This window comes from Pleurodeles waltl, chromosome 3_1, assembly GCF_031143425.1.
Source record: "Pleurodeles waltl isolate 20211129_DDA chromosome 3_1, aPleWal1.hap1.20221129, whole genome shotgun sequence".
NCBI classification, from domain to species: domain Eukaryota; kingdom Metazoa; phylum Chordata; class Amphibia; order Caudata; family Salamandridae; genus Pleurodeles; species Pleurodeles waltl.
Genome location: NC_090440.1, coordinates 1,494,035,932 through 1,494,057,694, shown reverse-complemented (window position 1 = coordinate 1,494,057,694; position 21,763 = coordinate 1,494,035,932). Strand labels below are relative to the sequence as shown.

At 40.5% G+C, this 21,763-nt stretch overlaps 1 protein-coding gene across 1 annotated transcript in view; it reads left to right on the top strand.

Moving 5' to 3' along the window:
• LRP1B (LDL receptor related protein 1B) overlaps positions 1-21,763 on the top strand; it is a 4,500,992-nt gene that overhangs the window by 4,027,570 nt on the left and 451,659 nt on the right. Inside the window, exons 73-75 of the mRNA XM_069225083.1 lie at positions 6,800-6,922; positions 10,216-10,338; positions 10,575-10,712. Of these exons, the coding sequence (XP_069081184.1) occupies positions 6,800-6,922; positions 10,216-10,338; positions 10,575-10,712 (384 nt within the window). The remainder of the gene's footprint in view (positions 1-6,799; positions 6,923-10,215; positions 10,339-10,574; positions 10,713-21,763) is intronic.

Here is a 21,763-nt window from a genome sequence, read left to right as displayed (position 1 = left end):
TCCCCTTGATGTTGGGGCTGTGGTATTTGTTAGTCAAATCCCTGTTCCATCCTCCTCCTTATGATATGATTAAGGTTATTCCCCATTCACTGGTGGACTCCTTCAGGGAATACTCACTAGTAGGCCATATTGAAGAGATCTCATTTGACTCTTTAGTAATTAATCAAAAGTGTCTATGGTGCCTCATGGTTAACAGTAGTGAGACCTCAGGGGCCCTACAGATCCAGTCCTGCAATAGAGAAGCATTGAGTGGTGAAGGGAGTTCCCTGTGTATAGGTGCTCACAAGTTTTCAACTGGTTTGGAGAGATTGGGCAGTTCGCAGACACATGTTAGCACCCAGCAGGTACAGGCTCTCTCCCTCGAATGTTGCTGACAGCTTTACCCACTGATTGGAGATGCCCCCAACTCGTGAAGATGATTTAAGTCAGTCTTTCCCACACAACGGAGAGGTTCAATTTTCCAGCTCCCAAATGGAGCCAAGTAAGGGGTGTAATGTCTTCTGCAGCATCCTTTACAATCCCTGGTAGGAGGGGTCAGTCAAAGGCACGTCTTGGTGTACAGGCTCAACCTACTGGTCACAGCCTCAATATCCTCCTGAACAACAGTCCAAGTGTATTGCATTTTTGCTACCTGTAGCCTCTTCTGGGAGGTGGGATTGCCGCTGTACTTTCTGGCCTAGGCGCAGAATCCTCTGGTACATACAGGATAGCCACTGGGACAAACACAAGCCTCAATGTTCTGCCAACAATAACTTCAATGGTGGACACACTGGCATACAGGATCACAACAATGAGACAGAATGGGTTTAGCACTTCCCGGACAGCACTCATTACACAACTCAGTCCACAGCAGCCCTCTCCTGGCATACACAGGTCACCAGATCACTCCTGCACACAGGCAACTACCTGATTGGTACACAGACATTTCATCACAACTCAATAAGGGAGTCTTCTAGATAGGGCTCCACACTGGACCTTGGTCTCTATGATGTGCTCCTCATCCTCAAATGGCACACTGATCTTGGAAACCTGACAGGAGCTTGTGCTCCAGGCTGCAGGGCAGATGGTCTTGGGTTCCCTGAGTGATGTCCCCTCACCCAGCAGGGAGACTAGAAGGCCACAGTCCATAGGCCTTGTCACAGACAGAGGTTGTGCAGAGCTTTCACTTCTCACACAGGCCATTTGGCTGCTTGGCAAATGACAAAGTTTGGGGTCTCAATATCCCCTCCCCTTAAAGTCCTTTCCCAGACACCAAGAATGATTTAGTTTCTGAAGTGTTATGTTGGCATTCTGCTTCTTTTGAAGTGTCCACTTTTCTTCCTCTTCTTTCCCCTTGAAAGGCTGTCCTTTACAGCAGGAAAGACTCCAAAGCTGAAGTCCCATAATGCAGGCCACAGGAGTAACTAGAGTTCAACATGAATGTCAGCCATGGTGATATGTGCATCACAAGGTTAATCCCATGCTCCCAGTCCCACTCTTTATGATTCCCTTATCAGCCCTGACTCCTTCATGAGATGTGTCCAGGCCCCTTCCTTCTGATCTATCACTTAATCAAAAAGCAACTTTTTGAAGTGTAACGGGGGGCTCTTCCTCCCTTTTTCCACTATGTGCCATCCTGATCACAGGAATGCAGTAATACACAAATCTGTTTGGTGGTATCCCTCTACTACTCATGTCTTCAGCAGGCAGGCCTGGGATTTAAAAAAATTGAACCCAGGGTCCTTCATTTAATGTACCATAAGAGGCACACTTGCACTTTCACAGAGCACATACTCCCCAGTACAGGTACCTCCATGCATTGTTCCAGTACAGACACAGATATATTCAGCACAGGCATTTAACCTGCATGCACTGTTCAGTGATGTAGCTTCTTTGTATTGTACCAATGTGTGCTATTTGAAATCACACGCTACCAGCACACACACACTTCACCCTTCATGTATTGTACTTGTTGTAAGCACACATACAGCCAGAAGATTGGTTTCATTGTGCACACAATTCACAGGACTACGTATTTCATGCAGTGTATTCCCCATAGACCTACATACACTTGGTACATGCACTAATTCCACATGTACCTCACAGTACTTCTCTACTTCTGTACTGCTCTTCTTCTGTGCTGCACCCTTCCTAGGCACACATATATCCAGTGCAGAGTCACTACTCCTGCGCTACCCAGCACTCTGCAGCTACCTAATGCAGGTCATGGGTGAGTTAAGCACACAGATGCAGAACTTTAAATAGGTGAGTGAGCCTGTTGGCCACACTCCAGAGACACAGGGGAAAAAAGAGTTGTTCACTCCTACTGATCAATACATGCGATGCTGCCACCACCGCACTCATGCTGCTTAACTATTGATGAAGGCAAAAGCCTACCACTACTATGAGGGAAGTGTTTTGGACACCTCTCACAGTCCAACAAGGCCGCAGTCCATGAGACAGGCCTATGTCATGGCACACATGCTTGATCTATGCTGGACTGCGACAAAAAAAATCAGAATTAGGGAGCCAGATAACAATAACATTGGACACCTGGGGCAGTCGTAAACGTCACTTATCATGTAGAGTACTTTTCCTTCCCAACAGCGGCTAGCCTGCATAGTTTGAAGAAATGTTTGCAGGTGGCAACTAAGCTCTCAATATCTAGGGAATATAAGGATATTTGAGGGCCCCCCAGGCTATGACAGTACTATCATCACAACACCAATGTTGATCAAAAATCCCTTTCTCTGATCATTGTCTCTACAAACCTGTGTCCATAATTGCATGGATGAAGGAAACAGGTATGAATGCAAATGGAACTCATTAGTACATGAAAAGAGATTATAATGCTTCTAAAACAGTATTTAAATGGACAGCTAGGCCAATGCAAAGAATCAGTGTGACATATCAAATCTTACAACATATGTTGGATTAAACCATTGTTTAAATGCTTTATGGTAAATCAAAATAAACATATTTTACCAGCCTTTGACAGAAGTGTGGTAATCATTAGATCCCACTTTACACAGGAACGTTTGTTTTGCTTTGCTAATAAAATTGGTAGATTTTACAAATATGAACAAAATCTTTCAATAGATATTTCATGCTGAGCCTCGACATGTTTGAAATTTTGTCAAAAAATTGCAAAGATAAGCAGAGGGTAGGTCTGAAACAAGGAGGTTGGTTTTAGCTACAAAAAATGCCAATTGATGACATGCAGAGACAAATTGTTTCTCAGTGGATTTTTTCCAATTGGGATGTAAGTAGTTACATTCAGTATTTTCTATACTTGTAATTTTAATTTATTTCAGCTCTTTAAGTGGAACACCACCTGTACACTGCCCACTTTCTTAAGGTATTTTTCCAAAATAAGTGACACATTTGCTTGGCTGATCAGAATTGAATACCCTCAGCCATTTTCAAGATCTGTGTAAGGATATAGTGATGGAAATGGATTTCCAGGGACCATGCAAAGGTGATACATGCAGTATAATCTTGGTGACACCCCTAATGGTCAACTGTGCTCTGTTTCACCTGAAAACATGCTGATATTGAATCACAGTTTCCAGCAACATTCCTCAAAAAATATACGAGATTTGTTGTTTCAAAAACAACATGAAGTGGAGTTGGTATTAACGTACCTTTAAGCTATTGACCTTATCATAGCCTAATTCTTTACCCTACCCTTAACATTAACCCACAACAGAACTCTTGACTTTTACCAGTTTGTACTGGGTACATTACTATGCCTTGGCCCTTTAAAATTGGTCCTGGACAACATTTGTTTGGATTGTTTCTGCTTTAATTTGGCTTTGCATGGTGAATCTACCACAAACATTTAGATAAATAAAGGCTGCCCTCTAAAGTGTCATCATGGAATATTTATTGATGACTATTTAAAGGATCTAAATTAATAGTCAAATGCCCTCTCCTTTCCCTAGGATCTTCTCGTCTTGGTCATGCAGGTTCACCAGGTAAGAGAGATGAGCACAGGGCATGGGCAAAAGCCAGCCCCTGCACCAAATGTACACTGGCTATGACTGAAGGCCCTTTACAACCGGATCTAGAGCTTGGTGAAGTGCCAGGGCTCTCTTTGTGGGGCCACTGCAGCTTGCACCACCCATTGACCCTACCAGCACTGCCGATGACAGTACCAACACAACTACTAACCATCACACTCCTACAAGTGTGACCATTCAGACTATTCCAGACTCCTCCAAAGAACAAGAACTGCAGATATTAGTCATCATTAATAAATACTAAATTTTTAAACAGCTGTTGTTGTGCTCATCTCAAAATAAACAGATAGCGCCACCATGTGGCACACTGTCATAAGTGCAAGTGCTGACAATTAAGTTCTGGTACCGGGTACCAGAAACCAATGGCTCAAATAAAACACTACAAGAAGGAAATCCTCTGCATATTCAGGAATGACAGGGGTTGGTGCAGAGTGTGGTCATAGGTCACTGCCTGCTGTGACAGCTAGCTGTGTATAGTCAGATTATATGTCCCCTGGCTCTGGGTCTACATAATCTGCGACTCTGCGGGACCATGCTCAGGACTTTAATAGTAGAAAGCATTGACATAAAGGTGTGAAATGCCATCCTGTGTAGCAGTAGTAGGTGGTCATGACCTAAGGCTTTTGGACTTCTGGCTTTGGAGTTAATGAGCATGGGCACAGAGCATGGAAAATGTACACACCATTCTGCGAAAGAATGTTGGCATAGCCAATGGACAAGTGGTGTGAGTGGATGTAGGAGTAGCTAAAAGCCACTCTGTGTTACAGAGCTTTGATTGGGCAATAGCAAGGTCCATGCGCTATGGCTTCGAGTGATTAAGAGGCTATATGCAGCCCGTCTCAAGATCTCTTTCACAAGGGCTGTCATCAGCAATATCATTTATGATGTCATCTTTAGCATAATGTTTGAGACCACCACTTTTTGGGAGTCAAAGCTCCATAGTTCACTAAAACCAGTACATTTTTATTTTTTTAAGGTTCTGGGTTGTAACACAAGTGCGCTTTAACTTGAAAATATTTTTGATATATGAAAAGTCAGTGACTAGTTTGCAATGGAATCCGGTGGTGGCTATTTGATTCTGAAGCATAGTCATAGCAGCCCAACAGTCATTTTGCTCATGTGTTACATTTAAATGTTTTCAGCATGCTTCTGTGTACCATTTCAATGTCATATCTGTGACTCTAAAAGTGACACTATTGCAAGAAGAACAAATCAGTTATAACCCTGCAATGTGATAAGTACAAAAATAACCCTCTTTTGTGCAATGTAATCGTCTAGAAATGTCATAAAAAATCAATAACCATCAAGTGCTTATTTAAAGGCACGATCTTACTTACTCCTTCCAATACGACCAGCATGTATTTTTAAAAGTAGAGGTCTCACGCAAAAATAAAAGTGTGTTGTTTAGAGATCTTTCAAAATTCTTCTAATTTATAGAATGTATTGGAAATAAATGAGAGGGATGCAATGCACCGTAGGCAAGCAAAAGGCAATGCAGCTCTCTTTCAGGCCAGGGGAATTGATATGGATCTGCTAATCTTCCCCCTTAATGCTCTCATAGCAGTGCAGAGGTGATGCTTTGAGCATTTGTACAGGATAAAGGAGCCGTGGCTTACAGAGTACAGCTTTCGATAATGGGAACAAATGGCAAACCTAGTGGCCGGCACATTTGCTTACCAGAATTGTCTGGGTGAAAGTTATCCCCGCCTTTTCTTTCTGCTTTCCTTTCTCCCATTCTCTTACCTCCACTTACTTGCAACACGCTTCCCTCCACTGCCCTTTTTTGCATTCCTCTCACAGGCCACTTGTCCTCCTTCTCTTCCTTTCAAACTCCTATACTATCCTTGCTTGTGCTTCCATCCGCTCTCTTTCTCCTTTCTTTCACTGACGTCTTTTCAATTTACTTCCTCCCCTCCCCCCCATTCTCCTTTTACCTGGCAGCACTTTGTCCACTTTTTTCTCCTCTCATAGGGTGCTATATTCACTTGATCTGATATTCCTGTTTTCTGTACTTGTCACTTAATTTTCACTTCAATTGACCCCTTTTTTCTCTCTCCTTCGCTCCTTTCTTCCATCTCCATTTCTTTCTCTGTTTCTCCTAGCTCTATCCTCTTCCTTGGTTTACTTCCTCCTCCCTCTTTTCTTCCTCACTCCTATTCTCTACTTCTGCATATGTGAAGATGTTTGTTCACCATAATCCACGGTGGGCCCAGTACCTTACTTCGTGTACTCCAGCATCAAACGGTGGAGTCTCATGTAAAGAAAAAACACATAAAACTACTGGCTTTTATCTCGAAAGATCTGCATTTCGGAGAAAAAATAAAACCCACTCTAGGAGGTCTCATTTGTCTCTCCATAATCCATAAGCCAAAATGAACAACCTTTTTCTTCTTGATGGCACTAATCTAACCTAGTAAGCAGAGGGAAACAGTTTTGACCTCTTTAGCAACATATGACAGATGTCTGCCAATTCAAATCATTTGTAACATCTGTTTTTGCAAGTTTGCTTTATATTGATATATTCATGTTGCACACTATGAAGTTGTGTTATCTTACACTCTCATTTCCCTCTGGTCATCAATGCATTCATACAAAAAACATGTTTTCTTTTAGTAATGAAACAGGCACGTGCACACCATTACTATAATGCTAATAGCAGGAATTCTAAATTAGAACTCGTCAGACATAGCTGCCTTAATGCCCAACCCTTCTTATAAAAAGTAATTGATACTTTTGGATAGGACAAAGAACAATTTGATTTGAAAATCTGTATCAATCACTTTTTGTATTTGTTACAGGGGGAAATATATGCAGAAGCGATGAGTTTCTGTGTAATAATACCAGATGTAAATTACGCAGTTGGTTATGTGATGGAGAAGATGACTGTGGAGACAATTCGGATGAAGTTCCTGAAATGTGTGGTATGGTTCGATATGCCTTTTATAGGCTTCGTTATCCTCTGCCTTCCACCATTGTATTGCATGAAATATTGTTTACAGACGAGATCTAAGAATGTTTGCACATAAACATTTAGGGCCTCATTCTGACCCTGGCGGTCTGACCCTTGTTAAATGCCCTCGCGTTCGGCTCGGGCATTTAACGCGGGAGCGGGCCTTTAATAGCCGGTAGAGCCCGCTACTGCGGGTTCTAAGGCTATAGTGTTTGCCCACATTCTAATACTCGGAGACCCGAATGAACATACAGAGCAAGGGACCAGGTTCCTATAGTCACAGGATCAGATGGTGGCTATTGGCCCGTTTGCCTGTATACTGTTAGATGCTAATTGTTGTTAATTCCCACTTTCCTCTCATTATGCACTGACGGAATCGACTCATAAGTGCAGGAGAGCCCACTTCCAACTAACAACAGACAATATTGTCGAATTATCGAACTACATTCCATGATCATAAAAAAGAAGAGAGAGGTTGCTTCAAAGGCATTGGTCCTTCTCTCAGCTGTGTCACATGCATTCCTCAAACCCACTGAATCCCAGTATCCCTCTTGCTGTCAGTCAGAGATAATGCGGTGAATCAGAGAAACGGAGGAAAGTGAAACAGCTGTAAACAGAATCATGTACGAATAGAATATGCTCATTGAGAACAAGTCAATTATGCTGTCTGCTCCTAGGTCTCCTAGTGCAAACAGTCTTTTGCAAAATAACTGGAGAAATATATGAGCAACACGAATGTAGTATGAAGGTGGCAGCAGACGGAAGAAGAAACTTCATTCACAACTCCAGTGTAAGTTTTAAGTTGAAGATTTATTGTTGGATCCACAACAGTCATCAACACCCTCTCAGGTCCAGAGCCAAACTCCAACTGTCCACCCACAAAGCTCCAGAACCCAAGGGCACTGATGACACATGGAACATAGAACTTATTGATGTCACATGGAACATAGAACTTATAAGTACAAAAGATCTAAGGCAGAAAAGCAATACAAATGACAGCATATTTTTCCACAAGGTTAAACATGTTACACTAACAATTATATGTACAACAAATGTCAGTATAGTCACATATTCTCAATGGCAGTATAAACCAACTCCCCAGTGCATGAATAGGCAAGACTTCTCAGAATGCTAGTGTAATTTGGTTGGCTGCTTATCTTTATGAAGGGCGGGAAGATACTCCAATACCCAGTGCTATATATTGAAGAGGTAAGCGAAATCAGGTGCTTGTTCATCTTCAGAGTAAGCATTTCATAAAAATGTTGTGCTTCAAAGAAGACAATATTTGGTCAGCGAAAGCTCCTGCTTCTTGTGTGGCAACGTGTAAAGGTGTAGCATGTCCATGAAGCTGACTATAAATGTAATTTAATGGATTGGGAGGAGGTGGAATCATTTGATGTTTTGACATGAGCTAAACTCAGTCTTAATAGATATTGCAGTCTTCATGAAAAATGTCTTGGGCAAGAACAGGTTGTACCACGACATTGGAAAATGACTGGTTGTCAGAATATCGAGGGCAGAAATAACTGACAAAAAAACTGTGGCATAAGTATTGAGAACTAAAATATTGTGAACGTAAATATACATAGAAATTATAGATTCGCTATTGTTACCTCCACAACAAGATACACCAAAGTTATGCCTATTATCAATGTACAAATATGTGGAGTTAATAGTGTGTATATGTATATATAAGTACCTATAAATATTACCTTCACAGTATTTTGATATTTGGTATTCTGGCCATAACATTAGGATGACATTTTATGTCCTGACACTTTTATGTCACGACTGAAGGTGTGCCCTACCTTTTCAGTGATGAAATGATAGACTTCACCATTATTTTCATTTAGAATATTGGAATTTTGATAGATCAATTGAAGACCATGAAGTACCTCTGAGATTATAATGGTTGGTATAAGCCTGGAGCTCCAACATTCCAACATTTGTCTTCGTCTTTCTCTCATTTTAATGTAGAACATTCTGCCTTTAGTTGGTAGGCTATTCTAAAAACTTTTAGTCCTTCTCCCTCAGGCTTTACTAGTTGCCAAAGGCCCTCTGCCTGGGGCTCTGGATTACAACTTGTGTTCAGGCTGTTTACCAACCGATGTAGCCCTTGGCAGTTGGCTATAAGGCTATATTATGTTCAATGTTCTCTCTTAAAATAATTAAATTGTACTTCATAGCTTGTATTTTACAGCCTGTTGCCAACATGCAGACAATATGACTTTAAAATTTTATTTAGCATAACTTAACTTATAGAGAGGTCCTGGGGAAAAAAAAGTGTGGTATCCATTTTATTTTCTCAGTCACTTGAACAATAGACATGCCTTGAATGAGCGGAGATATAATTATTTACTTTGTGTGACAAATATAATGGCAAAACCGGGTTCTCGAAACAGTGAAGTTGTATGCATTTTCAAATTAAATTCGTTTTTTTTGCAAAAAATACCAACTATTTTCCTTTAACTTAGGCAACAGAGTAGTAGCCTCTATAGTAGCAACTATGTGCAAAATAGGCAGCTATTTTGCTTCTATTATTCCAGCACAATTTTGCATTACACAAAGGACATTGCAGTCACTTCTTTAATATCAAATGTAAAGGCAGATACATAATGCTGGCTCATTTAAAGAAGGGAATGTGCCGATTTGCATGTGTGCATCCCATTAACAAAGCCAAAGCAACTTCTGAGCAAGCTTCAGAATATATATTCTGGTGGGGGTGAGGTGGGAGTATATATTCCCCTCCCCTCACCCCCAACAGCGTATGTGATTAAATGAAGCGCAACAGGTGGCATACTTCCTGTGATTTGGGTCAAATCACCAGAGGACTAGCCTTTGGCATGGACATGGATGTCCTCAGCTCTTAAAGGTCATTCATCAGCAACGTCATCCACATTGGCGGATGACACTGTTGCACAGTAAGGCTGCACAAGGACACAGGCCTACATTCCAATGCTATACCAATGTACGCTTCAAGGGGGGCAAAGTTCATATAATAGTGACACACAATGTCATTCATCAGGTGTGGCACATTGAGGTAGCCCTTGAGGAACACTGGCTCCTATTCTACAATCTTTCAGACTATACCATGTGTTACAATATATATGGATTTCTAATTATGAACAAATCCATTATTCGTATTAAACCAAGTGAATTTTAATAAGATATCATTAGCAATCGATGGCACCAACTCAGAGCTGAACATACCTACATTAGTTGCACTTCTCTGTAAATTTCCTGTTTTTTTGTTTTATTTCAAAGTGAAGTTTCCATGTCCGCCAACAAGGTTATTCAGATGTAAAAACAACCGAGTGTGTCTACGCCCTGAGCAGATTTGCAATGAAGTAGATGACTGTGGTGATAACTCAGACGAAGATCTCTGTGGTAAGTGGAAATTAGAGGAATAGCCCATCAGATTAAGACGCATCAATTCAAAGGCAGCTCGTATTAGTAATATTTTATTTACCTTGAAATTAATCTTAATCTAAACTGTATGTTCCTCGGTTCTACCTTTCAGAAACTGTAATTTTCAATATTTGAGAAGCATGCTAATTTCTGTTTTTGCTCTGAAACGTGTGTGAATAATGCTTAAATCGCAATATTTTCTTAAAACGTTCCAGCCACAACAAGATATAAACCAAAACCGTGTAAAAAGGACGAATTTGTGTGCGGCGATAAGAAATGCATCGCCGCGGAGCTAGAGTGTGATCGGTTTGAGGACTGTGCAGACGGATCTGACGAATTTAACTGCAAAACAAGTGAGTTTTTATTAATAGCTTAAGTTTACAATATTTGTTTTCAGCTTTCAGAATTAAAAATATAACTATTGCCGGACAGTTTTATTTCACAAAGTTACCAACCAAATCAAATATTTCCAAACAAAATGTAAAAAGAACAAATTGCATTGTGGCACACAACTTGTAACACACTATAGAGTGGGACGATTTTAAACGCATCATTGCACAACAGGCCTGAGCTCAATTCCATACATGATGCAGATGAAACAATTTCCTTTAAGTCAGTAATGGCAAATGTATTCCTATGAATTGTTCAATGGATGGATATTTTCACTGCTGGGCCTCCTTTGTAGCAAAGTAGGTGGTACTAAAGAAAAGTCATGTTTTGAAATAAGAGAAATCAAAGTGCCGCCTCTTACCCTTATGAGACCACACAGACTTCTCGCATAGATTTCCATATTAAAAATATGTATCAATTTGTGTGACCTTAGTTCAAGTATCAGTGTCACTTGAATGTATTTTTTGTTTTGTTTTGCATGGGTTTTGACATAGCGTTGCATGTGATTCAAAGCAATTAGCAAGGGTAAAGGAAAAGGTAGGAGCTCAGGAGTTAAGCATTTGTTAAACTTTGCCGCAGGCCTTTTATTGTAGTTAGTGGCAGGGCTGGTGTGAAGTAATCGTTTTGCAAGCCTCGTCGCGGTGGTAGAACATGGCGGTTTGAGGTTTTGCAGTCAATTTTTCTGAGTTGGTGCAGCTAATGTTAGTCAAGGCACTTCGACTTTGAACGTTAACTTTGACTTGCAATATAATTACCAGCTTTTTTCTTTAATTTTCCTTTGAGGATGATGAAATGATATTGTTAGAAATTTGTGCACATATTTACTAAGTGCTTGCCCTATCGCTGAGTCATTTTTTTTTACTCAGGGAGGGCAGTGTTAATGCTCCATATTTACAAAGTGATGCATTTTTTGAAATCCCAGCTTCCGCATCCATATTTACAAGGTTTTAGCAAAGTGGTGCATCTTTGGGAAATGTCCAAAATACATCAAAATTCCTATGCCTGCTAAACTCAGGCGTAAAAATGATGCAGTGGCTATGGCAGAAGAATCTGACCAGCTGAAGTCACTTACAGCGCTGCAATCGATCCCCCAACAAGTAAGTGCACACATAAGGTAGGTAGCACAGTACATGTTACACTCCACTACATCAGTGCCTTATGTCACACACAAACAGGCATAGTGATACGCATAAGTACACTATGCCCACTTGTATGTGTGACATACAGGACCATTATAATAAAGTAGAAGGTGAGTTTTTCACCTTTTCACTCTCTATTACATTGGTCCCTATACAGTAGACTATGCGTCAGTCAAAACGAATGCATAGCCTTTGTATTTTGACCATTGCTGTAGTTTCTGACCAACTACAGCAGAGCACCACTTTTGGACTGGATGCCTTCAGGCATCCATCCTCTACATGCCTCAGAATTTCTGACACATCCTTGGGACCTTGTACCATGGAGCGCAGTATTGGAAATACATTGCATTGTAAACTTTTATGATGCAGGTGAAGGAAAACTGATGCATCAGTTCGGTATCACAGCAATGTGTAAATTTTTGTAAACAAGCCCTGGGTCTCTAGTTGGCAGAGGTATGGACCCTGTCCAACTAGGGCCTACAGTCCTAGTCAGGGTAAGTCACAACACAACATAAATTATCCTGTGCTCACCCTCTGGTAGATTGGCACAGAGCAGACAGGCTTAACTTAGAAGGCACTGTTAAGGTATTTGTGCAAAAACTCATGCAGTAACAAAGTGGAAACACCACAAAAAGTACCAGTTTAGGAAAATAGATACTATTTAACTGAACAAAACAAGACCAAAACAACAAAAATCCAATATGCACCACTCACGATATCACTTTTTAGAGGCTTAAGTAAGTCTTAATCCCTAGGAATCAATGGATGTATCAATTTAGCACAAAGTACGTGAGATAAGTCAAAAATAAGAATGCTGCAAGCAGCAGAGGATGTGAGGCAACAGAAAGTAAAGCAATGCGTCAGTTTTTCTGGTGTGGTAGGCGTGATGATCAATTCTTTCCTCACAGAAAGGCGATGCATTCATTTCCGCTCAGGCAGCCTCAATTCCTTATTGCAGTGTGGGGTTGATGGTGCGTGGAAAATCCAGACGCTCTGTGATGATGGAACTGTGGTGAAACAGGTGCTGTGTTGATTCTGTAGGTGCTGTGGTGATTTTTCAGACACCAGACAGGTGCTGTGTCAATTTTGCAGGCGTTGCGTTGATTTTTCTGGCACGGTGGATTTTCTCTCTTAGGTGATGTCTTTGATGGCCTGAGATTTCTTAACAGGAGGCACGCTGACAAGTCCTTGGAGATCACTTGTGGGGGGAAGGCAAAGTTCTTCCAGCAGAGTCAAGGGGCAACAGGGCAACAAGCAGGAGAGCAGTCCTTCCAGAAAAGCACCCCATATGAGTCCTTTGGGCAGCACTGCAGTCCTTCTGAGACAGTCTAGTTGTAGGTCCAGAAGTGTCTGAATTTAGGGAGTTACAGAACCATTATATATACCCAAATGTGCCTTTGAAGTGGAGGAGACTCCAAAGAGTGGTTCTGAAGTGCACAATTTCCCCTTTGAACCCAGCCCTGTCCGCCAGGTGATCTGTGGGGGATTTTCAGTCCTTTGTATGGGGTCAAACTACTAGCCTTTGAAGTGTAAGTGAGAGCCCCTCTACCCTTCATGCCAAGGAAGGCCCATCTGCATGCAGATGAATACAGATGTAGCTGAGTGCCCTATGTTAATGGTTGTCTGGGTGGAATGCACAAGGCGAGCTGTCAACCCTCAAATACCTGACATGGATTGGAGACAGGCTGCAAGGCTCAGAGAGCAGTAAGTGCAGAAAAAATGCCTTATTTCTAAAAGTAGCATTTCTAAAATTCTAATGTAAAATCCAACTTCACCAGTAAGCAGGATTTCTCACTACCATTCCAGGTATCGGAAACATGGCAATGCCACTCATTTCAGATCAGGATCTACCACTTAAAAGTGTGTAAGGGAATTTCCAATGCTGGCCTAACAGAGGAGCAGGCATCACAACAGTGGAAAATTACTTTGGGTGTTTTTCACTACCAGGACATGTAAAACGTACAAGTACATGTCGTGCCTTTTACTTACATTGCACCGTGCCCTATGTGCTGCCTAGGGCCTACCTTAGGGGTGACTTATATGTAATAAAATGGGAGTTTTATGATTGACAAGTACTTTTAAATGGCAAGTGAATGTGGCTGTGAAACTGCACACAAAGACCTTGAAATGGCAGGCCTAAGACATGATTAAGGGACTACTTGTGTGGGTGACACAATCAGTGCTGCAGGCACACTCTTAGCATTTAGTTTACAGGCCTTAGGCAAATCTAGTGCAATTTACTAGGGACTTAGAGGTAAATTAAATATGCCAATTGGGTAGCAGCCAATGTTACCATGTTTATCAGCGTGAGCAAAAGAACTTTAGCACTTGTCAACAGTGGTAAAGTGTACATAGTCTTAAAACCAGCAAAAACAATATCAGAAAAGTGGAGGAAGGCATGCAGAAAGTTGGGGGAAGATCACCCTAAGCTGTCACAAATGGCATATGTCTAACAGACAACTCTGAGATTGGTCTTTCAGGTTAAGGAAATTTGTCAGATGTATATTATGTTTTGCTCAATTCAAGGCACCATTAGATCTGACTCAATCTTTATTTTTTACCAAAAAAGTGTGGTCCCAAAAGATTTTGGTACAAGTTATGACCAGTGATGCTAGAAGCCAGGATTGCCTAGTTGAGATTTTTCTTTGAGAATGTTCTTTGACCACCCTACTCTTCTATTTTCTTTACTTCATTCTTGCTGCATTTTTTCATTCTTGCTTAATCTGCATGTCATGTTTTACCTTCCTTTAGCTCTCTTCTTCTTCTAGCCTTTGCTGCCGTTCTCACTCTTGATTCAGGTCAAAGCTTTATGATGAAAGAAAAGAAAGACGCACCACCAGCACAATTTCAGTACCGTTATATTTAGAAAAGCACAATTGTTTATGCAATCCAGGTGATGATAAGCCATTATGTGTGAACACTTATCATGCATTGTTATGGTAACCTTAATGATTAACTCCTTCAGCACATTTCCCTACTGTAGCACCACTTTAGAACCCTTTTAGCACACAGTTATATCTATGCTCAGGTAGCTCCATCAATGTCATGCCTATGTGAGATTTAGGGTCTTAGTTAGAGTTTTGCAAGAGGTGACACTCCATCACAAGCATGGCAGACATCCCATCTGCTGATTACAAGTGCCATTTTTGATGCATTTGTAATACAGCAGATCGGATATCCATCACACTTGTGAGGGGCTATACTATGTGCCACTCTCAGTGATGTAATCCCTCTATTGCCTACAAATTTAGCCCATTTTAACTTCAGCACAGTGGCTCCTGATAGCAGGTAATAGTAGAAGGGTAGCGCTGGGGACAATAATTGAAATAAAAAAAGAAAAGAAAACGTACCTGCCTCATGTCGCCTCACAGCCTCAGTGTTCTCTGACTCCAGCTCCCAGTGCACAAGCTCGCAGACTCCCTGAGCCATCCAGATGCTGCTCTCATGCTGGTGTTATCCAGCATGAGAGAAGCGCTGGATTGGACACAGCAGATTGGTGTTATGTGCCAACAGGGAGTGTGAGCCTGTGCCTGCTATTCTCCATTTAACAAACCTGGAGATATCTAAGTGTGCATGTCAGTTTGGCTGCCCTAAGACAGACTGCCAAACCTACATTGCACTTTCAGTGCCCACCTACTCCTCTGCTGCTGTCAAGGGATGACCATCCTCTCTAGACTCGGCGCCTGCTCAGGCTCCCTCATGTAAAACAAAATTATAATAAAGCTGTTTTATTAATTGCTTTATTGTCATTTTATTTTATATATATTTATCTCCTGGTGCCAGAAGTGGGGCACCAGTCCTCCTCCATAACAGAGGAGCTGCCACTGCTTTAACACATCCACTGCTGCCCACAGTTCCAGAAGGAGGTGTCATATAGACTCTCACAATAAGTTACAATACTGCTGGTTTTGGGTGGCAGCACCACTGTGCGTGGAGGACTGAATCTGATCCTGTGCTGTGTGACAACTGTTTGCCTAACCCTTCCAGCCAGCTAGCAGTACCTCACCAGTACCCAAGAGTAAAAGGTGATTTGTGGCAGTCCCCCGCATGACATCTGGATTTCTAAGGGAAATCGTGGTGGAACAGATGTTCCCCTTTCTCTCAGTCAAATCTCTCTCACACATACAAAAACAAAACAGAAGCAGGACTTGATTCAATAAGTTTTATTGAATCAATTGCATTCTATGTAAAAAGGATTGTATTCAATTATGAGGATGATAAAACATAATAAAAGATTGTTCTAAAATCCCTAACTACACTAGTAAGGTTCTCTACAAGAGCATGGCAATGTAAGCCCTAATCTGCCCATTGGGCCCCCTGGGAGAACTCCATCCTCCAAATCTGTGATTGTAGGTAAAGAAGAGGTCTGCTGCTCTACTGCAAATTCTCCCACATGGAGGGAGAGATTGCGTCAGAAATGTGCAAAGATGGCATGTAGTGTACCATGGCAACTAATTGAAATTCCCCTCTATCATGTAGGGGACAGTGAGGTGTTTTATGATAAAACATCTGGTGTTCTGAGAAAACTGCCCTGGCATGACCACACTTATATTTCTGTGTATAACGGTTGGGTACATGATGAACGCTATGTGCTGGCAATAATTCGTAACTTATCACATACAACCTTGGATAGAGCACAGAATGAGAATGCTGTTCAGAGAAAAGAAAAACAGAAGTTTGTGTAAAAGGACAAGCTGATAAAATAATGAAAACATCTCCACTAAAATAAGGCTTCTGCTAAATTAATTGAGAAATAAAAATGTATGCCTTGGAGTGAAAGGGGATAAACTGCAGGCCTAGGTTACAATAATATGCCTGTGTAATAGCTAAAGTAGCCTCACGACAGGGGCAGGAGGGAATATCTCTTAAAGCTAAACAATCTTTGGGGCTCCTAAAAGGAAATTAACTCCTTAAGAAGAGAAAGCATCGCTAAGAACAATCTGTTAAGGTATTGTGTCTCAGGAAGACATGCCAGAGCTTCGAACATTCATTGCTCATTGACTTTCACTAAGCTAGTCTAATTTGGTGAGCGGATGTTTCATCGATAAAGGCAAAGCAATGTTGATTAAACATTGGCTATCTGACAGTGAGTGGTGAGCCTACCTTGTCTGCATCGTGATTTGCTCATGTAGACAAGTCTGCAGCATCGTTCATACACCCTGGTGACAATTCTGTGTGATGCCTGTCTTGGCATGAGCCTCCTGTTGGGTTAAGGTTCAGCTAGCATGTCAAGCATTGTGTAATATGCCATTGTTTCCTTTTGGTGGTAGCCAGCCTTATACCAATTGGGCTCTAATGCTTCTTAAGGAATGTGAATTATCATAACTAAGAGATAATTTCAGAAAGCAGTGTAGTCATAGAAGATTATGTGAGTGAGAGAGAATAGTAAAAATGATATTGGATGACAGAAAGTTAAACTCTTATATATAAAATTACTTTGTAAAAAAATAAATAGCAATATCTAGTCCTAGTATTTTCACAGTACTAAAAGTGATGTTCAGCACAGGATTGCCAAATACTGGTGAAATCGTATATTGTGTTACATATGATGAGGTCATGAGCTTTATAGAGATATGTTTCTCATTTGAATTAAAACAGTGACACTATCGAAAAATACTTTTTTGAGTGGCTTGTTAAAAGTTTTAGCGATCTCCTTTAGTACATTCCCGCTGAAGACATCCTTTGCCGCTCTGATTTTTCTTTAGGAACAGTGTGTGTGCCATTGAGCTATGCACTATCGTGTCTGGGTACAGATCAATCTCTCTGACAATTCTCTGTCCTCAGACCAGTTTTCACAAACCCTGCTACACAAAGGCATAGACAATGTAAAGTGGATAATGTGTGTCAGGCTGGGTCAGAGTTGGATTAGAATCTTTAGCAGTCTGGCACTGCCACGTCAGCCAATATGGACATACTCCAAGTGAATGGGTTATTCGTTTGCACCCGTCAAGGGCCACAGAACAAAACAAAAAGGCTACCACACTGGTCCTTTCATTTAAAAAATATAAATGTAAAAAAAACAAGATAAAATTAATGTAAGTACCGTTTTTTTGTTTATAACAAACTTATAAGACCAAATAAAGCTAGCTGAAGTTAAGCTTACATTTTTAAACAGAATTACCGTGGCATTGATGAAAACTAGTGCAAAGCAGAACAACAATTTACGTTTTGGTGCAAAGTCCGATATGCAAATACTGGTGGAGTGGATAGGCATCAAAAAGCATGAGGGTTGAGTGGGAAAGTCCACTTACCTTCCAAGAGTACCATCATTGATGCAATGTAACAAAAAGTAGAACACAGTGGTATTTGCATTAGTGTTAGGGCTACTTTTCAGAACAAAATAAATTTGTCTCTGGAAAGTTAATATTTTATCAACACTTTAACTTTGTATCAGTTTTTGACTTTGCACTAGTGTCAAGAAATCTGCCCCTGACTGATTTAAAACACATTCTTACATAATGTATCACTTAACTAAAATCAATATGCATATCTTTAAAGAACATCTTAAATATACAAAAGTAACACTTTTGTTGTGCCTTTGTTGAACTTAATTAACAATGTGGTAGTTATGAACATGCAAGTAATTTTTCTACCACAGAGTGTAGATTAACAGTTCACAAATTTCACATCACGAGTATGTTTCTCAAAAAAATGACCACAACGTTGAATTTTCAATCAATATTTACTTTAGTTTGGCTTCTAAAAATTATAGAAGTGGGACATACAATTTATAAAACATTATTACATACAGGACAATTCTCAATGTAAATGTCAAAGGAGTGCTCGAAGGCAAAGAAAGCAGTGACCTGATAAATCCGTTTTAGGTTAAGACAAAAAAGGAGGTCGGTAGAGCCTCAACACTGCTCCATAGGTAGGCGCAACCAGAGCGGAGACCCTATAAACTTCAAGAGCCAGGGAGACCGTCCCACTAGAGGTGGTCTTGCATTTCCTGACTATAACTGCCGTTCTTTGGTGCAATATGGCTCTTCTTTTTTATATAAGGAGCCCAGGACAGATTGTCATTTAATCTGACACCCAAATAATCGAAATTTTTCACTTGTTCCAAGGGCACCTTCTCCACCTGCATCTTGCCTCGAAAGGAACAATGAGTATTCAGTGTCATATATTGTGATTTGCAGGGGTTTTCTCAAGGCCTGCAGATGTACAAAAATACGTAAAATGATCCAGGAGAGACTTGAGGACTACTGGGGTTCTGGCTAGCTGCAACATGTCATCTGTAAACATGAGAACTGGAGTGCCAACACCTGCAGATTTTAGCGCATCATGATTGCAGTTTGCCAGCCACTTAACTATGCCATTGATATATAGGCTAAACAACGTGGGGGCAAGCAAACGTCCCTCTGTCATGCCATGATTTATTGGTATTTTAAGTGTAAGATGCCCACCTACATTCCACCTAACCTGAGCAAAGGTCACCAAATGCAGGATTTTCAAGACTTTGAAAAGGTCACCAGGAATGCCATAGTTTTCCCACACCTTCCGTAGATTTTCACTAGCAACTAGGTCAAAGACAGCCATAAAGTTCATGAAGTCTATATAAAGAAGGTACTGCTTCAAGGCGATGTATTTTCATTAGTGCATCTTAAAGTGGAAGACCTGGTCCAGGGTGCTGACGTTGCTTCTGAAGCCTGCTTGATAGAAAGAATATGGTGATCTGCTATCCATGACTAAAGTCTTGACAGAAGCTGTCTGTAGAAGATTTTGTGACTGTTGTCGATCAAACTGATTCCTCTCTATTTGGCAAACGCATCCTACCCTCCCTTTTTGCAGTTGGGCAATATGATAGTTCCTCACCAGGAAGGTGGAATATCCCCCCCTTTCATGATGGCATTACCCAGGGTATTTAAATAAGGGACCCAGATTGCAGGTTGAGATAAATTCTCCAAGGAGGCCATCAGGGCCAGGCACTTTCTCCATCTTCATTTGATGTTATGCCTGAATCGTATGTGCCAAATCAAATTCTACTATGGCTCTATCCTCCTCTTCATCATTATAGTCTGCATTAGTTAGAAGATTCTAGAAACAAGGAGGAGAATCAATAGCTCACTTGCTATATAATACAGAGAAATGAGCGACCCATAGATCTGACTGTACTTCTGCATCGGGTCAACATCTATAGTACCATTTCCATTGTATATTATTTTCCAGAATACCTTAATGACCTTGTGTTGGAGAGAATCTGTAAGGTCATTCCATTGTGTTGTCTAATATCTACTTTCACAATTGTCCAAAGTTGCTCTGTATTCTCTGTTTGCCTCTTTTAAATCCCTCCGGTCGCCTTTCCTGGCCACTTCTAGTACAGCTGTTTTGGCAGATCTGCATTTGCTGACATACCTCCCAGGGCATTTGCCCACCAGCTGACCCCCTAGACCCTTCTTTAGAAAAATTGTGTTTTATGTGTTCCATTATTTCACATAAAGACTTACGAAATTGATCAGCCTTTTTTCAATTAGTTCTTATGGGCCCAAAATTTCCACAAATGGTTGGTATATTTGGGACAAAGCTCTAACATTTCCTGAAATCAAGGCTCATTTTACATTCCTTCTATTGATCATGGTAGTGACCGCACTTAAACGGTCGTTATGCATAATAAATATATTCATAAAGGGGCTGGCTCACATTTGGGCACAGTAGAAATTATTGATAATTAGCAGGGATAAATGCATGTACATTTTATATCAAAGTGAAAATATTACTGGATCACTGAACATAAATTAATCATTTAATCATCATTCCTAATGTAAAATAAAATCAGTCTCCCTTTGTCTCACTCTAATATTACAAAGACATACAATCAATAAAAGAACTTAACAAAAATGGACATACACTTAACATATCAAATATATACAACATCTACATATAAATTATATATACACAGCTAATCACACAACACATAGTGGCTTAACATATATTACTCAATAATGAGTGCTCAAAAAGTCTCTTGCACTGAAAGCTTCCAAACAATTTTTTTTATATATCTGCCGGCTGCTGAACCTTTTTCCAAGCGAGCAGTCTTCCAACTGAGGTAGTAGTGATTAATACTGTCACTCTTTGGCACATATTCCTGTAAATTATTAATGGTATAATCCCATATCATAGTCTCATAAATCAAAAATTTCATAGCACTCCTCCTTAGTAGTTGACGCGTTTCAGCCCTCCAACTTCAGGCCTCATCAGGACATAGGAAACAGTGCCTATATACACAATTTTAAAGGTGTAATTTAAATTTTAGTTTTAATTATAGTGTAAACTATAACATAATTGTTCCCGCCAGGGGGGTTTCGCACCCTGTTCACCATTGAGTATACTCAACATCCTATCTATGTTCCCACCACATCCCAAAAATATTGGTGTAACAAACAAATACATGTTCTATTTCATCAAGAGCCACATGCAGTGATAAATGCATTCTGGTGTCACACCAAGTAATACTTGCACACATTAAATGCACTTTATGTAGAAAAACCTCTATACATCTAAGTTTAGCACCAATCTTGTGTCTTCAGAATATAATGTGTAATCAACACCATTTTATAAATGACCATATACTTCTACTTGCTGCTCATTATACCATTCTCAAACAGCCGTGTTCTCTTTAGCGAGAAAAAACAAAGAATCTGGAGACCCATATGCACTTTCACCAGCATCCGGCTACATATACCTTTGTCTACCACCTGTAAAAATATCGTAAAAAATTATTAAGCACAATAACTTCACAATAATTTATCACTCGTACCCGCCCGTTGTTACGATTGTTTTTACTTACCTTCTTTTTCTTTCATGTTCGGTATACCAAGATGTAACCCGCCTTCATAAAAACCTTACAGTGTGTTTACGTTCACCAAATTACCAAC